Genomic DNA, 16,658 nt, shown 5'->3' on the forward strand with positions numbered 1-16,658 from the left:
TTGGCTGCAATGGGTACTGTTTTGGCAAATAACAACAAACAAAACTTAAACACGTTTCATAGTCAGAGAGTTATTGAAATTAACAGAATATGAATTTGATTTTATCATTTGTGGTCCATTTGTTAAAGGTTCTAAAAAAAAAATATTTCGATATTTTATAATTTAAACGGTTTTTAAATTATTTTTAGATATTTATTTTTTCTAAAATACCATAACAAACCAACACAAATTTTTGAAGTGGTTATTTTTTAAGGAAAACATAGTTATTTTGAAAAGCATTTTAACATTATCTTTCAAAAAAAAGTTGATTGTTTACTCCTATTTAAACACATCTACTAATAGATTGTTTTCTGAAAGAAAACAAAACAAAAGTAATAAAAGATTTAAAGAAATAATTTGTTCATATTTAAAACTCAAGTTATCTTTGTTATGAACAATTTAGAATTTAAATCTTCTAAAGTAACAAATTGATAATTGCTCGTATTTAAAAGTTACTATATCTTATGATTAAAATAACTAAATTTAAAATTTAAATTCTCTAAATAACACATTAATAAAATTAATAGATGGATGTCATAAACATTACCATGCAAGTAGATATAATATTAACTAATTATTTAATTATTAATATTTAAATTTATTCAGTTTATTCTATAACGGAATTGTTTACTTTTAGAAATGCATAAATTTGATACTATATCTTAATAAAACCCTGAAAAAAAAAAACGAGGCGAGACTGGCATCTTCCTCAGTTCTATAATATTTTTACAGTAGTGAGTGGGTACTTTTCACAAACACCTAGCATCGATTCGCAATCGCAGAAGCAGATAGTAGCTTGTTGAACAGAAGTATGGCCACTCCCAAAGTTCTCATGGTAACAAATAATATACCATCAACTCTCCAATCTCAACATTTACGCATTCATGTTGTTACTAATAACTACTATTTTTTTGTGCCTTTCATTTCAGGTCGCAGAGAAGCCTAGCATCGCTCTCTCCATTGCCTCTGTTCTCTCCCACGGCCAGGTACTCTCTTACTTTCGTCTTTGAGGAAAAAATAGGGGATTGGAATTTTGGTTTGATATTTTTGATTTAGCGGATTTATTGCTTTGGTAGACAATCTTCCTCAGATGAATAATTGAAACATAATTTTGAGCTGAAAATGGCTGAATAATGCAATTAAGCTGTTCAATTAATGTTAGGTTTTTGTTTTCATTTTATTTTTGAAAGTTTCAGTGACTTTTTGAAACATATTTGTATTAATAGATGTTTACAAGAAAAGGAAGCACAGAAGTTCACGAGTTTGAGGGGAGGTTTCTTGGATCGCCTGCACGCTTTAAAGTGACATCAGTTATTGGACATGTATTCAGGTTCTTTTCTGATTAATTCTCAAAGAAAATACCACTTAATTATATACTGAAGTATTTAAGGTTGTTATTTCTTGTCCTTTAAATGTCAGTGAGTACTTAGGCAAAGCAAAAAAAATTAAATTATGTTACTGTTCTGTTTGTTCAAGGAAGGAAAAGTAGTGCACCAGTGATAATTAATTTGACACAAACAGCTGTATGGTTTATGGTAAAATTATACTGTCATTGGAACTTTAGCAAGCAGCAATTGTCTTGTTTTGTACTTACACTTTTTTTTAAAACAAACTACAATTTATAGTGCACACTGTTTGGTCTCTTTTGAACCAGCATGTCCATTCTTGATTGGTTTGAGTATTCACTATTTCACTGCAGTTTTTCTATCTTTTGTTAATTATCTAGTGTAGATTTTCCTGGTAAATACCAAGATTGGGCGGCCACAGATCCCTTAGATCTTTTTCAAGCTCAGGTTTTAAAGACCGAATCAAATCCAAAGGTATTTCTTTATAAACATTTCCTTTCAGTAATAGTTCCTCTATATCTTTTCATATAATCGGTTATACATTTTTGAGTTAGTGGGGCAAGATAGATTGAATTTGTCTGTGTTTTTTCTAACTGAGACACCATGTTGTGATGCTTTATATGATCATTACAAGAAGTATGAACAGGTAATAAAGGTAAAAAATGTCCCCTAAACTCTAGACGTTTTGCTTTTTGAAGCAAAGTCTTAGTAGCTTTCAAAATCATTGAATTGAAGCCAAGAATCACTATACGTCTCAAATGTCCCTTTATGTTATTAGAAGTTTATCAAGTTTGATGCAACAAAACAACAATTGAGGGAAAATCTTAGAGAGAGCAGGGAGATATTTTGAATTGTTGTTAACCGAACAAGAAAAATAGACAAAGAATAAAGAGACAATAAGGGAAAAGAACAAATTTTCTTAATATTGATAAGAGAGAGATTTCATACAAATTATGCATATGCATATGTTTCTTCAAAAAAAAACCAACGAAACTCTACAGTTTCTTTTTTTCAATTAATGAAAACTATCTCTTCAAATAACTACCACAAACATAAAACTACCTCTTCTAATAATTACTAAATTAAAAATAACTATCACCCAATACAATTTCACTTCACATCAACAGTCATAAAGACAATATTTAACACTTATATTCAAAATAACTTGAAATGAGTACAATTGAGATTTCATAGACTACCATAAATCTGTCAGAGCTGAACAGATTGACAATGCTGTGTGAAATCTGCTAGACAATACATGAGCTGCATTGCTCTGATTCCCTAACTGACAATCTTACCATTCTGCAACATATGTGAACATATTTGTCTTTTAAATACGGATGACACATATACTTTTTACAATTTTGTGTTAATAATGAACCATACTTTTTATTTAAATATACTTGATCTACTTATTCTATACAACATAGTTTACTTGGTCAAAGAAGGTTCCTTTTCAAAGTTTCACATTAGTTGAGTTTGACTGTCACGACATGATAATAGACACCGTGATCGACGCACAGACGAATACTCCTAGTGTGACAAGCCTATCGACCAACTTAACTATTAAACAATTAAATAATATTTCTCAAAATTTCAAAGAAAAATAATATTTCTCGAAATTACGACAGAGTATCCTATGTAATTTCAATGTTTTCAAATATAAAGAAGATCTTGTTCAAATATTTCATCTAGTCAATATTTCAAAAGAACAAATCTAAAAGGTTAACACATTCCGCAATGATTTTTTAGACTAAAAATAGCTGCATAATACATATAGACTCAAAAGATACATAACAAAAGGGCTGTTGATAAAGGAGGCTTATCAAAAAAATGTGACCGATACTTAAATTTATTAACATCTTGTTACTCAACTATCTGTGAATTTGAATAAAAAAATAAACAACATAAAAAGGTAAGTCACAAAGACTTAGTGAAGAAACAACAACCACTACCAACTAGAAGGGAAACACAAAAAGGTACGAATAATTATTTTACAATCTTGTGGTAATTATACTAAACAATACTACCTAAAATATAGATAATTCTCCATAAAGCATACACATGATAAAATCATTAAACTTATAAATTTAACCGTTCAAGTAGAAATATTTAAAATTCAATTCATTAAAGAGATGTAATCAAAATGAGCAACCTTAAAAGGATCATAGAAAATCTAACATGTAAAAACATAGATTTTTAAAAACCAAGAGGCGGCTTCATCTCGTTGTTAGCCCTCTCCTCCTAAGGGTTGCCTTTTCCTTAGTGGCGGCTTCATCTAATGGATAACCCTCTCCTCTTAATCCTGCTACCCATTATGTCGCATCAACTAGAGAGTTTACATCTCGTTGATAGCCCTCTTCTCCTAAGGATGACATCTCTCATAAGGGTGATTCCATCTAATGGGTAAATCTCTTCAATCAAAACGATGTAACTAGGTGCACTTACCACCATTAATGATTTCATAATTATGACAACAATTTCCAAAACACATTTCAAAATCATATTCCTCGTCACAATTTATGGAAAACATATATTCAAACGTTCGTCGTTTCGATAATTAAATACTTTATAGCTATAAATAAGTCAAATTAGAAACATATGTTTTACCAAAGACCATGAAAATAAATAAAGGATGAAACTGAAAAAAATTCAAAGGTTATGTTGTCCAATTTTTAAACAATTACTTTAACATAGAAAATGAATAAAATAATAATCATTGTATAATAAAAATATGTGACGATGATCGTTGTCTACTCACAACTATGAAGAATCAATTAAGTTTGCTCTCCAACAACTCCCTGAGAAGTAGACAAGACCTCGACTGACAAATCTGAGCATTAAAAATATTTTTAAGACTTTAAAAAAGTGTTCTAAAGCTTTACTAACCACAGGAAACCATAAAAAAGTTCTTAAAATCTAAGCACAAAAATAAGTTTTTAAACAAAACTATATTTTTATGGAGATGCATTCTTAGCATTGGAGTTGTGTATTTACTTCAAATAGTCTCAATAAGCAACTTTCAAAGAATTTTTACTCTTCTCTTTCCTTAAATCACTAACCCTAACCCCAAAATCATATCCAAGAACACTTGTTAGAAGTATGAGAAGCTTTGCTTTTGAAAATGTTAAAGTTTTCTAATGATTCAAGGGTTTAGGGGTATTAATTTATAATGTGAAGTGAGGAGAAGAAGCAAAATAGAAAGGGGGTGGAGGAGTATATGAACCGAGAGAAGAAAATGAGGAAGGGAGAGAAAGACAGCAGGAAAAAGGAAAAAGATTTGGGGGTGGAGTCTTGTGTTTGTTAATTTATGTGTGTGTGTGTTTTTTTTTTAAGTGAAACGGTGCTTCATTGACTGCCTGTAGAGATTTGTACATTTGATTTTTTTATCTCTGGTGATTACCCCAAGTTATTTACATGACTTGTTTCATCCAGGCACATATTTGTAAACATTTAAATCAAGAAGCTCGTGGATGCCGTTATTTGGTATTGTGGTTGGATTGTGATCGTGAGGGAGAAAATATATGTTTTGAGGGTAATTTTATTCTTTTTCCTTTTGACAAGTCACCATCATTGTAGTTTCTTTTAATTGTTTCTCAATATTTTAATGATTGTAACCTGTCTGTTCTTTGTTATTGCAATGCAAAATTATTATTTTGATGATCTGGGTTTTGATTTGGTTCTTGAGAAAACTAACTTTATCCCTTCAAACAAATGTACTCCTACCTGTCTAAGGGATCTTCACAAAAAGGAAGTATAAGAACATCACTATTAAGTTTTGTCCTTTTTTTAAGATACTCCTCTAGGTAGTATAAACTATAAAGGATTTTTGTCTAATACATGTCAATTTGAATTTGTGCCAAGGAATAAATTTGCCACTTATTGTCAGTACCTTTTGTGTATGGGCTTACACAGCCAGATATTTGCCTTCTCAATAATTAATTTTGCCTTCCCTATTCATGGTAAGCAATTGACCTTGTCTTAAACTAAGATATATTGTTTTGCCCAAAATCTTGCTTCTCATTTAGTTTGTGTGAAATGATTTATATCAAATTTCAAATAATATTTTAAACCATTTGAAATATTGAATTTTGTTGCAGTTATAGAATCAACAGGTTTCAATATAAAGGATGTCTATCGTGCACGATTTTCTGCTGTTACTGAGAAAGATGTTCTGAAGGCTCTAGACAACCTTGTCAGACCCAACAGGGATGAAGCAATGGCTGTAGATGCCAGACAAGAGATAGATTTGAAAGTTGGAGTTGCCTTCACTCGATTTCAGACAAGTTTTTTCCAGGGAAAATATGGGAACCTAGATTCCAGAGTCATCTCGTTGGTTTTCTGCTCTCTTCTGTCTTGTATTTTCTATTTTGCCATTTTTCTAATTAGTTTTTTATTTTTAAAATTGATGAAGGACAGCATTCTTGTTTTTTTTAGATTTATTATAAGTAAAACAATGCAATCTGTGTACATCCCTAATTAACTATGAGTTGAATAAAGATTCACTGCTTAATGCTTCAAATATATACCATGACACGATAATGATGTTGAAATTAATATTAGTGAGTTGATGTGATTTCAATGAGGGTTTGCTTGGTTTTAGGCTTGTAACTTGAGCAATCTTAGATAGTGGAGCATGACTTAACCACAGTAAAAATTTGGACTGACAAGCTTTCAGTTCTCACTATGATACAAGTGGTTTTGAGATTAGCTTGGTAATTATCATGAATTCATTTTCCTTTAGCTCGAGCATTTGGTGCAATTAGTAGTATGACATGGTATCCTAATTTGATTTTTTGGCAGTTTTTAATTTAAGTAGCTGGTAATCCTTTTGTAATAATAATTCAGTAATTATGTCTTTACTATGGCCTTGTTGTGCTTTGTTCTGTTCATGTTCAATTATACATTTAGAGATTGGGATTGGTTAGGTTGCTAGGCTGGATATGCGTTGCCAACAGGTAATGCAAGACGCAATATCTTACTCCACCAGATTTACCAGCTTCTCAACTCTATTCAGCAATAGGAATGATCACATTTCACTAAATTTCTAATCAACCAACGTTCTTGTGTCAGTAGTTTCATATTGGTTAAGCATAGATGGCCTGGCATTTTAATAGTGTTAATTGCTGTATATTTCAGCTATGGACCCTGTCAAACTCCAACTTTAGGATTTTGTGTGCAGCGGTATTTACAAATAAATACTTTCAAGCCAGAGAAGTTTTGGAGTTTGCACCCTTACATAATTCAAAGTGGCTATGAAATTCAACTAGAATGGCAACGCAGCAAATTGTTTGACATAAATGTGAATATTTCTATTCTCTCTAAGTATCAGTTTCTTTGTCTCAAACTTACGAAAAACCTCCATTTTATACTTCTATGCCTTTGCAGGTTGCTATGATGTTTCAAAAATTGGTTGCGGAAGATGGAATTTTTGAAGTGGCTGAAATATCAGAAAAACAGGAAACCAAATGTCGTCCTGTTGGTCTAAACACAGTGAATCTTCTGAAGGTTGGTAACCAAATGGGGAAGATAGTTATTGAATCCTTAACAAGTAATAGCAAGCAGCAACAGTTAAACTGTCTATTAGAGACAAAATTCCATCATTATATATACTGAGTATTTCCTTAAAGCTAACCGGTATTGAAAATACCTATGATGCATAGGTACGGGTATAATACTGGTAGTCCGGTACTGAGTACGAGTACTGGTATTTAAAAAAAAAACAAGGTACAGGTACGTCACTAAAAAACAAGATTTTTTTTTATATAATTTAACTAAAAGAGCTAAATTGTTCAATTTACAATACAAAAATCACAATAAAAGTTTAACAAGTAAAAAGTTGTGCTTGATTAAACAACAAATAAACTCAAATATACAAATAATATTATATTAGTATATAAGTAAATAACTAATTTCACTCACAATGGGATAATGAGGAAAAAGAGTACCCACGAGTACCCGTTCAGGTATTTCACCATTTTAAAAGTATGCATTGCTTCAGAGGTGAATACATATTATGGGTCAGCAAGTGGAAGTCTAAATACTTTTTTGCCGTGGCATTCATCCTTGGTAAGGGGAATAGGTATATGAGTAGGGTTGCTTGAGGTTTTAGACTCAGCATAGGTTTTTGGGGTTTTCTTTTTCTATTGTCAATTTGTCATTGCTAACGAGAATGAATGTCTTATTGCTTTTTACTTGATAGCTTTTTTTTCTCTCTACAGACATTTTTAACCCAAAATATTTCTTTTTCCCGCTGAGAGAATGGAACAGAGGAGTTTCACTTCATTCTCTAAGAGAGTGGAAATAATTATTGTATATCTAGCTTTCTTTTTAGTACACATGTTTGATAAAATATAACTTGAATTCAATGTTTTTTCTTTCCAGGTTGCTTCAAGTGCTCTAGGGTTTGGTCCTCAGATGGCTATGCAACTAGCTGAACGATTGTATACTCAAGGCTTCATCAGGTTTTTACATAATTTGTTAGTTTATTATCTTATAATGATGCAAGTGTTTCATAAATTTCAGCATGAAATAATCTTTGATTGGTTTTGCATGATGCTTCTCAAGCTATCCACGAACAGAAAGCACGTCATACCCTCCGTCATTTGACTTTCATGGTGCACTCTCTGCACAAACAAATAATCCAACTTGGGGTAGTTATGTAAAAGGGCTACTCACCAGTGGTTATCAAAAACCTCGATTGGGAACAGATGCGGGCGATCATCCTCCCATTACTCCAATGAAATCTGCATCAGAGGATATGCTAGGTAATGATGCTTGGAAGCTGTACCAATATATCTGTCAATACTTCATAGGGACAGTGTCTCCGGACTGCAAGTATGTAAGGTAAAATCTATACTGTACGAACAACATTTCTTGATTCTCCTTTTATGGTTTTGGTTCATTTAGTTATTCCGCAAATGTCCATTGTTTTTATTGCTTACCATTATGATAATGTTAAGCAATACTAAATTACTAATACTTAGTATTGATGTCAAACATTCTGTACCAACTTAATAGCTCAAGGCAATATCTTCTTCATAAGTTCATAGCTATGTATGGTCTGGAACCTATTGCAATCTTCTCTCTCCCAGTTGTCTCTTGTAGTACTGCTACAAAAGTGCCTATGCTAGAAGATGCAGGATGTGGCTTCCCCCAAATTATTACCATAAATTCATAATCACGTGATTTCTTGGCAGTATATTATTGGCATGAGATTTGCACTTTTGCATCTAAGCTTTATTTTTGTTTAAACCTTTGCAAATGTTCACGTGCAGATACTTTGTCATGTTATATGATTTGGATAATCTATTAGTTTTCTGATACACTATTGTCCTACTTCCAGGAAAAAGGTTGAGTTTTCAGTTGGTGGAGAGTTCTTTCATTGTACAGGGCAGCATGTTATCACCAAAGGATTTACAGCTATTATGCCTTGGTTGTCAATAAATGATAAAAGTATTCCGTCATTTACAAAAGGGCAGAAAATAAAAGTAACAAAGGTGGAGCTCTATGAGGTAAGTGGAGATCAGATTCACGGATCATTATTTGGATACAGTGTTATTGGGTAAAGTCATGAAGGGCATCATTTCACGGATCATTATTTGGATTCAAGTTAATAAACATTTGGGTTGGTTGGATCATATATAACCATTCTATGGAAGAGAAAATGATAAACTTCATGTCACACAAAATTTTAGATGTATTTCTGATAGCTAACACCATATATTCTACAGGGGAGTACCACACCTCCAGATTTTCTTACTGAAAGTGAGCTGATCTCCCTAATGGAGAAGAATGGAATAGGAACAGATGCATCAATTCCCGTACATATTAACAATATATGTGAGCGGAATTATGTGCAGGTAGTCAATATAGAACTGTGGTCTGTGTATCATTTTCATTTCTTCAATGCTTGGATATTCACTTCATCAAATTGCAGGTACAAGCAGGCAGGAAGCTTGTCCCAACCACATTAGGTATAACTTTAATAAGAGGTTATCAATCAATTGATCCAGACCTCTGCCTGCCCGATATTCGTAGCTTCATTGAGCAACAAATTACTCTTATTGCTAAGGGTCAGGTAGATCATCATCGTGTAGTGCAGCATGTAATTGAACAATTCAAGCAGAAGTTTTGTTATTTTGTCAAGAAGGTTGGCCATCTACTTTTTTTAGTGCTTGTTTTTGGTCATCATCTGTATCTATATTCTTCTTCTTCTTAGTTTTCACAGCATAACAACGTTTCATTTGTTTATTTTATCTCAACTAAATAATGTTTCTCGATCTAAGTTTTGTTTCCAACCCCAATCTGAACATTTACCTTTGGGTTTTAAACTTGTTTGATTAAAAATTTGAAATAAACTCATATTATTGTTTTCAGTTAGATAGGCCTTAATTAGGTTAGGCAATGCATTATGACTTTGAACCTTCTCTGGGAATTTTTTTCTCCAAAATATGTCTCATTTTGAAATAGCCTTTCAAGTTTCACTCTAAAACTGAATCTATTCGAACAGGGTTCCAGGACGAGGAATATACTTTTTAAGAATACCAGTACTAACTATTGATGTACGACATCAGTAGCAACATCGTAGTACTTGAAGATTCTGATAGAAACTGGTACCAAACATTAAATATTTTAAGGGAATAAACAACTTTTATTGATGGTAGAATAGGTTTACAAAATGGGTTCCCAAGAAATTCGAGAGTCTTAGGTCTCTCCCTCCCAAGAATTTGAGAGCTTAGTCTCTCCCTTCCAAATACCACTTTTCTGCCTACCCAATAACAGGCTGCAGTTCCCTATTTGTTCACAGACAATAAATAACTAACTTAATAACTGCTACTAGTTATTAATTGTAAAAATAGTAACTGCTAATAAAATAAATAACTGCCTATAACTAACTACCATTTGTTTCTGCCCTCTCTAACAGATTCATGTTTAATTATTACATTAGGATAGCAGAATAGTTGCTATATTTTAGGACTAAGTTTTTAAAGAATATTACTGTAGAATTATTTAGGGTGCAGGAGAGTCCATGGACAAAATTTTTAGGATCCATGAGCAGCTGCATGTTGGACTTTTTTTTTTTTATCACGAGATGTTTCATAGCTTCCTTTATTCTTTCATCTCCAAATTTAGGATACCATGAGTCACCGTGATATTTGCAAAAAAGTTGCTGATTTCATGGATGTATTCTACAATATTCATGTACTAATTGTGTTGTTTTCTATCTAACTCAGATTGAAGCCATGGATGCATTATTTGAAGCACAATTTTCTGCACTTGTTGACTCAGGCCGTATTCTGAGTAAATGTGGTAAATGCTTGCGATATATGAAGTATATTTCTTCTCAGCCACCACGTCTGTATTGTATGACATGTGAGGAAGTTTATCCTCTTCCACAGAAAGGCACAATAAAGGTATCATGTAACCTGTTTAATTGTCAAAAAAATTATAACATGTTCAATAGTATTTCAAAATCTGATTTCCAGCTTATCCTGTATTTTCCTCTTGGTTTCTTCTTATCATACATGATATAGTGATAAACTGTTGAAATTATTGGGTTTTTAGATAAGGAAGGAGGGAAGAGAAAGTATAAAAGATTTGAATTATGGTTTGTGCAAAAGACTAAGCACTGACCCTTATTTATGCAAATATATTCAGAATTCTAATTAAAGAAGGAAACGAATCATAATGATTACTAGACTCCTAGTTATGATTAAATAAAGAAACAAATCATGGAATATAAAGGAACATATGAAAACTAATGCTAAGAGATAATCTAAGATATTCTAAATATAACTCAAATGCAACCCAGATATTATGAGATATTTTGCAAATATTTTAACCTAAACTATATAAAACTAAGCCCTATGTTCACACCCAGTTCCAAAAAAATAAGCTTGCTGTTTCACCTGTAGTCCAATGTAAAACAGTTCAGTTGTGGTGAACTTTGAATGGTTTCTATCAAAAGAAAATAGAATTATGAGTCATGACTAATTGTTTTCAGTAGTCCTCCTTTTTCTTCTCTCTCCTTAGTCTGAAGAGTTACGATTTCCTCTCTTTCTGAGTCTCTCTCATTCTCTCTCCTCTCAGATTGAACCTGTCCCTATACCTTGTACAGTACAAGTGTACTGTCTATTTTGCACTACATCAGTTTTGTGTAGGCCTAACTTCCTTTCAATCATCCGTACCTTTTGCCTTGAAAACAGTATCATACAAAATGCCATTAAAGAAATTGTACAAAACCATGTTATTTTAAGCACTCAAGGCCTCTGCTATGCACGTAAGTTGTCATTTCAGAAGACTGTTAGAGTTTGCCATTTCATTATCAGAATCTTTACTATAGCTTTTGAACTTAAGACCTCTAATCTCTCTTTCAAAGTAGTTGCATTGAACAACCAGCCCTGCCAGTCACCGAAGATTGTTATGACCATCATTACATGTACTGCCATGCACCAGTGACTTCTCTGGTTTATCTGGTCATGACCCAGAGGACTTGTAGCATGCCTTTTCACCATTCATTTCTTATTACTAGCTTTGGCTGAACTCGTAATCAATTGCTTTACTGTTTGGAATACTCCCACAGATATTATGGAACAAAGATATGGAATGAAATGCTTTGGGCATATGTAATTTGGTTTAAAGTGATTGTGAGGGAATCATGGTATCTACCCATTTGATATCATTATTCAGCGTTTTGAGAATGCCTTTATTGCTGTTATTATATTGCGTGATGTGCCCAATATCTGTTATATTCACTTGCACTATCTGTTTCTGCAGCTATACAAGGAATTGTCTTGTCCTTTAGACAATTTTGAGCTTTTGATCTGCTCCATCCCTGGCCCAGAGGGTAAATCATTCCCACTATGCCCTTACTGCTACAGCAATCCCCCATTTGAAGGTGTTGAAGAACTCATCAATTCAGCTAAAACTAGTACCGCTGGCAAGAATGGCAAGGGAGCTGGCATGGCATGCAACCTATGCCCCCATCCCACTTGCCCAAATTCTTTAGTTTCCCAGGGCGTATGTGCTTGCCCTGAGTGCAGTGGCACACTTGTCTTAGACCCAATAAGTGCTCCCAACTGGCGACTTTGTTGCAATATGTGCAATTGCCTAGTTTTTCTTGCACAGGGTGCTCATAGAATCTCAACAACTAAAGAACGGTGCCCTGAATGTGACTCTTCAATCTTAGAAGTTGACTTCAACAAGAAAACAACTCCTCTGGAAGACGGGTCTACGTTGCACCGTGGTTGCATTCTTTGCGATCCATTACTGCATTCCATCGTGGAGATGAAATATGGAAGAAGCTTCAAGCGAGGAAGAGGTCGAGGTAGAGGAAGAAGAGGTGCAATTCGAGGTAGAGGACGTGGGGGTGTAAAAATGATGGATCCAAAAATGAGTTTCCGAGATTTCTAAAGCTTATTATGTCTACATATACAATTATGTTGAAAAAAAAATTACCACACGTTTACTGAGCTTATCGTTCGATTCATTATTTTTGTTCAATTACTATAAATTTTTTCTTAGCATAATTATCACCTGTTTTTAGGGCTCCAGCCTATGTCAAGAACACATACCAAATGAAGCACATTTGAAGGTTTTTAAATTTACGTTTTTTTTAACTTAACATACAATGATCTTATAATTTTTTTAACGACAAGTTATTTTTTGGATAGATGGGTTGAAGTCCAAAATTCCACAATTGGTAGGTTATACATAAAATTTATTGGAAATTCTCAATGAGATAAATGGTTCTCCCTTATTATTTTTTTATAATTTGTTCTCGTAAGTAAATGCAGAATAGTTCTTGAAACTTTTTGGAAATTTCTTTTTTACTAGATTATATGGAATTAAAATATTTTCAAGTATCATGTTTAACAGGATAATTAAAATAATTTTTGTAAGTTGATGCATACTAATACTTTTTGTTGTTAGTTTTGACGTATTATTATTTTTCAATCTTTATTTTTACTTATAAAAATGTATGTAATATAAGGGTGTAGAAGTTTTGATGTAGCGCCATAACTAACAAGTTTCTGCAATTAAAATACTTGAAATAGTAGACTTGTTTTATTACAAATGTTCTCATTTAAAATTAAACAAGAAAATTATATATCAACACCGGAAAGTTTTATGATTTTTTTTTTGATACATAATAATTTTTCTTCTCATGGTCATTCGAGGTGCATGAAGATGTTACGGGAGCAATTGTCATTGCAATGCAAGCACCCTATTGTATTAGAAATTGGATGGACTTTAGAATGACGTATCTAACTTGTCTCTACTTCCATAGGAAACAAGTAAAAAAAATGACCCTCACCGGCGAAGTCCAATATATGATTGATTTCAACGAATTCAATGAATGGATTTTTGTCTTAATCTTCCTCACTATCCACTCAAGAATATTCTTACACATTAATATTTAATTTATTTATTCATCATAAATATTAATATTATTTACACTATAACCCACATCCACATCTCATATGAAACAAGAGTGGCGTGGTTTCTTCTCCACCAACTAACTTGTTTGCTTTTCTTGCTCACACTTTCCACCATCGCCAACTTTTTTTATTAAGCACCACCAACTTTACATTTCTCCCTCTCTTCGAGCTTCGTAGACGCTAAACTTTCAACCTTACACTTTTTTTTTCCCACTTCAAATGGCTCTATGTGGTTCTATTTCTTCACCGAACTTGAACTGGCAAATTGGGCCAAGAAAGATGTTCAAATTGGGTTCTTCTATGAACTGTGATACCACAATTTCGTTATCATTTTCTGGGAGTGATTCCATGGGTCTTAACTTGAGGTTTAACCTTGCTTCAACTCGTGTTGCTAAGACCAACAGGTTTAGGAACCATGTTTCTCCATTGAAGGTAGTTTGCATCGATTATCCACGTCCTGAGATTGAAAATACAGTTAATTTCCTTGAAGCTTCTTACTTGTCTTCCACCTTTCGTGCTTCTCCTCGTCCAACCAAACCCTTGAAGGTTGTTATTGCTGGTGCAGGTAACAAATAGTAATACCTATCTCCTTTTATGTATCAAATTTTTTCTTTTTCTTGCTTTTATTATACTGGGTATTTTCAAATTAGTACGCGTGGTCTATTTGGATAAACGACTTTTTAGCATAAGCAACTATTTTTATTGCATAAGGTAAAATTAAGTCAAAATATTTTTATATAAGCTATAAGCTATTTTGGATAGCTTATGAAAATTAGCTCAAAACAACTTATAGACATATCATAAGCTCTCTCAAATGTGTTTATGCTAGTAGATAAACTCAAATAAGTAAATCGAAACAGACTTTTTATCACATTGTCTGAGATGAGATCCAATGCCAATAAAGAAAAAAGTTCTGGAATTGTAGCATTTTCAATTTTTCATAAAATTTCAAATGAAAGGTACCTTATTGTCATGTTGGTTGTCTAAGCGAAAATTGATTGTAATATTTGCACGAGTTTTGGCTTCTTTCTCTTTTGGATTAATCTGTATTTCAAATTATCTCAGGACTGGCTGGTTTATCAACTGCAAAATATTTGGCAGATGCTGGTCACAAGCCAATATTGCTGGAGGCAAGAGACGTTCTAGGTGGAAAGGTTTTCCGGCTGATTTAATCCCATTAGTCAACAAGTTTCTGTTTTATGCCTTGTTTTCATCATTTCAGCTTGCTGTTCAATTAAATACGAAACTTATTCTTATTTGCCTGTTCCTTAATATAATAATGGAATTGTTGGTTTTGTATGATCAATAATACAAGTTCTTTTATGAATTGAATTTCTGAGACTTTAGAGTGGGTATTGTTTAACTTCACCATCAAGCTTGTTGAAGATTCAACAGTGTGTGCAAGTTTTTTATTATCTCAATTTTAAATTTGTTCATACTATTGTCTCGTTTTCTAAGGTTGCTGCATGGAAAGATGAAGATGGAGACTGGTATGAGACCGGCCTACATATATTCTGTAAGTTCATTAAAGTTTCAAATTAGCCATTGGCACATGTATTGAACTATTTTGATATTTCTTTTTAGTTTTTTATTATAAATGAATAATTTACTGGAACTCATGTCTATTATTTAATCAATATAGTCATTTTAATTATTTGAGTCCTTGTTTATAGTTATCCTTGTTTGACATTCTTTTTCTTTTTCCGGAAGTTGGGGCTTACCCTAATGTGCAGAACCTATTTGGAGAACTTGGTATTAATGATCGGTTACAATGGAAGGAGCATTCCATGATCTTTGCTATGCCAAGCAAGCCTGGAGAGTATAGTAGATTTGATTTTCCAGAAGTCCTTCCATCTCCATTAAATGGTAAGATCTAATGCTTAATGTATGGCTGTATATTCATATAAGTATAACTACCAGAAGTTGAAGTCTCTTAAATGCACATGAAAGGCCTTCTATTTTTAAAAAAGTACAATATTGGAATTTACATTTCTGCTGCAAGATGTATAAATACGTTAATACCATCTGGCAATTTTCCTGCCTATGTTATGGCTAGTGTGCCTCAAAACCTGAATTCAGATTAAGAAAGAATCATTAGAATTTGTTTTGAATATATTTTATGCATTTTGAAGCTATAGGTTTAGTCTTTTAGTATAAAGGAAGGAAAAGGAATACAATGATATGATATGCCACTTAATTTTTTTAGCATAGATAAATTGCTCTATGGTATGATCAAGATATTACAAGATCTCTTTTTCATATATTCTTAGTTCTAACACATTTGATAATCATTGAAAACACAAATTGGGATCAAGGGTTTTGGTGTTTAAAAGTGATTCTTATATTATTTGACTTCTCTTTTTTTTCTTCACTAATCTGGTTTGCAGGACTGGAATATATTTTCTCTTTTAAAAAGAACCAACTTATTTTCTTCTTTCATGTTTACCAGTGTTTACTAGTTGCATGCTGTGAATGTGATAACAGGAATATGGGCAATTTTGAGGAATAATGAGATGCTGACGTGGCCAGAGAAAATTAAATTTGCAATTGGACTTCTGCCTGCTATGCTTGGTGGACAGGCGTATGTTGAGGCTCAAGATGGTGTTTCTGTTAAAGAATGGATGAGAAAACAGGTATAGCAGTTCTCTTGATTCCATAACTATCGCATTCCATTAATAGATTTATGTGACATAGCTATATATCACCAGTCAAGGTCATGGCCTGTTGTGACTTGAAAACTCCACCTGAACAGATTGCAACCATCTCATGGTCTATACTTATTGCAAATAGTTTGAGAATAACACATTGTTTACTCCATATTAGGGCATTC

At 32.8% G+C, this 16,658-nt stretch overlaps 2 protein-coding genes across 4 annotated transcripts in view; both read left to right on the plus strand.

Moving 5' to 3' along the window:
• The first annotated feature begins 711 nt into the window (after positions 1–711).
• LOC101498855 (DNA topoisomerase 3-beta) lies at positions 712–12,940 on the plus strand. Of its 3 annotated transcripts, XM_004502208.3 has the most exons (15): positions 712–874; positions 969–1,025; positions 1,266–1,369; positions 1,766–1,859; positions 4,821–4,920; positions 5,486–5,717; positions 6,525–6,687; positions 6,774–6,893; positions 7,770–7,849; positions 7,953–8,231; positions 8,731–8,899; positions 9,119–9,247; positions 9,325–9,537; positions 10,622–10,801; positions 12,165–12,940. In XM_004502208.3, the coding sequence occupies exons 1-15, from the start codon at positions 851–853 to the stop codon at positions 12,798–12,800; spliced, it is 2,580 nt and encodes an 859-aa protein (XP_004502265.1). In that variant the 5' UTR covers positions 712–850; the 3' UTR covers positions 12,801–12,940. The 3 variants fall into 3 exon arrangements, with proteins under 3 accessions (XP_004502265.1, XP_012571821.1, XP_004502266.1); XM_012716367.3 differs by lacking the exon at positions 712–874 and having other exon boundaries at positions 990–1,025; positions 1,771–1,859; XM_004502209.4 differs by lacking the exons at positions 712–874; positions 969–1,025; positions 1,266–1,369; positions 1,766–1,859; positions 4,821–4,920 and adding an exon at positions 4,937–5,347.
• Positions 12,941–13,844: 904 nt separating this feature from the next.
• The window catches only part of LOC101499699 (15-cis-phytoene desaturase, chloroplastic/chromoplastic), a 7,762-nt gene continuing 4,948 nt past the window's right edge, over positions 13,845–16,658 (plus strand). Inside the window, exons 1-5 of the mRNA XM_073369221.1 lie at positions 13,845–14,393; positions 14,894–14,982; positions 15,287–15,344; positions 15,539–15,694; positions 16,313–16,461. Coding sequence (XP_073225322.1) covers positions 14,048–14,393; positions 14,894–14,982; positions 15,287–15,344; positions 15,539–15,694; positions 16,313–16,461 — 798 coding nt within the window. The 5' untranslated portion in view covers positions 13,845–14,047. The remainder of the gene's footprint in view (positions 14,394–14,893; positions 14,983–15,286; positions 15,345–15,538; positions 15,695–16,312; positions 16,462–16,658) is intronic.

The sequence above is a fragment of the Cicer arietinum genome, chromosome 5, assembly GCF_000331145.2.
Source record: "Cicer arietinum cultivar CDC Frontier isolate Library 1 chromosome 5, Cicar.CDCFrontier_v2.0, whole genome shotgun sequence".
Taxonomy (NCBI): domain Eukaryota; kingdom Viridiplantae; phylum Streptophyta; class Magnoliopsida; order Fabales; family Fabaceae; genus Cicer; species Cicer arietinum.

Bases quoted from the DNA above. Each gene is read 5' to 3' on its own strand.
- LOC101498855 (XM_004502208.3), top strand. From the start codon at position 851: ATGGCCACTCCCAAAGTTCTCATG. The intron at 5,718-6,524 runs GTTGGTTTTCTG...TGTATATTTCAG, and splicing joins CTAGATTCCAGAGTCATCTC to CTATGGACCCTGTCAAACTC. The intron at 8,900-9,118 runs GTAAGTGGAGAT...TATATTCTACAG, and splicing joins CAAAGGTGGAGCTCTATGAG to GGGAGTACCACACCTCCAGA.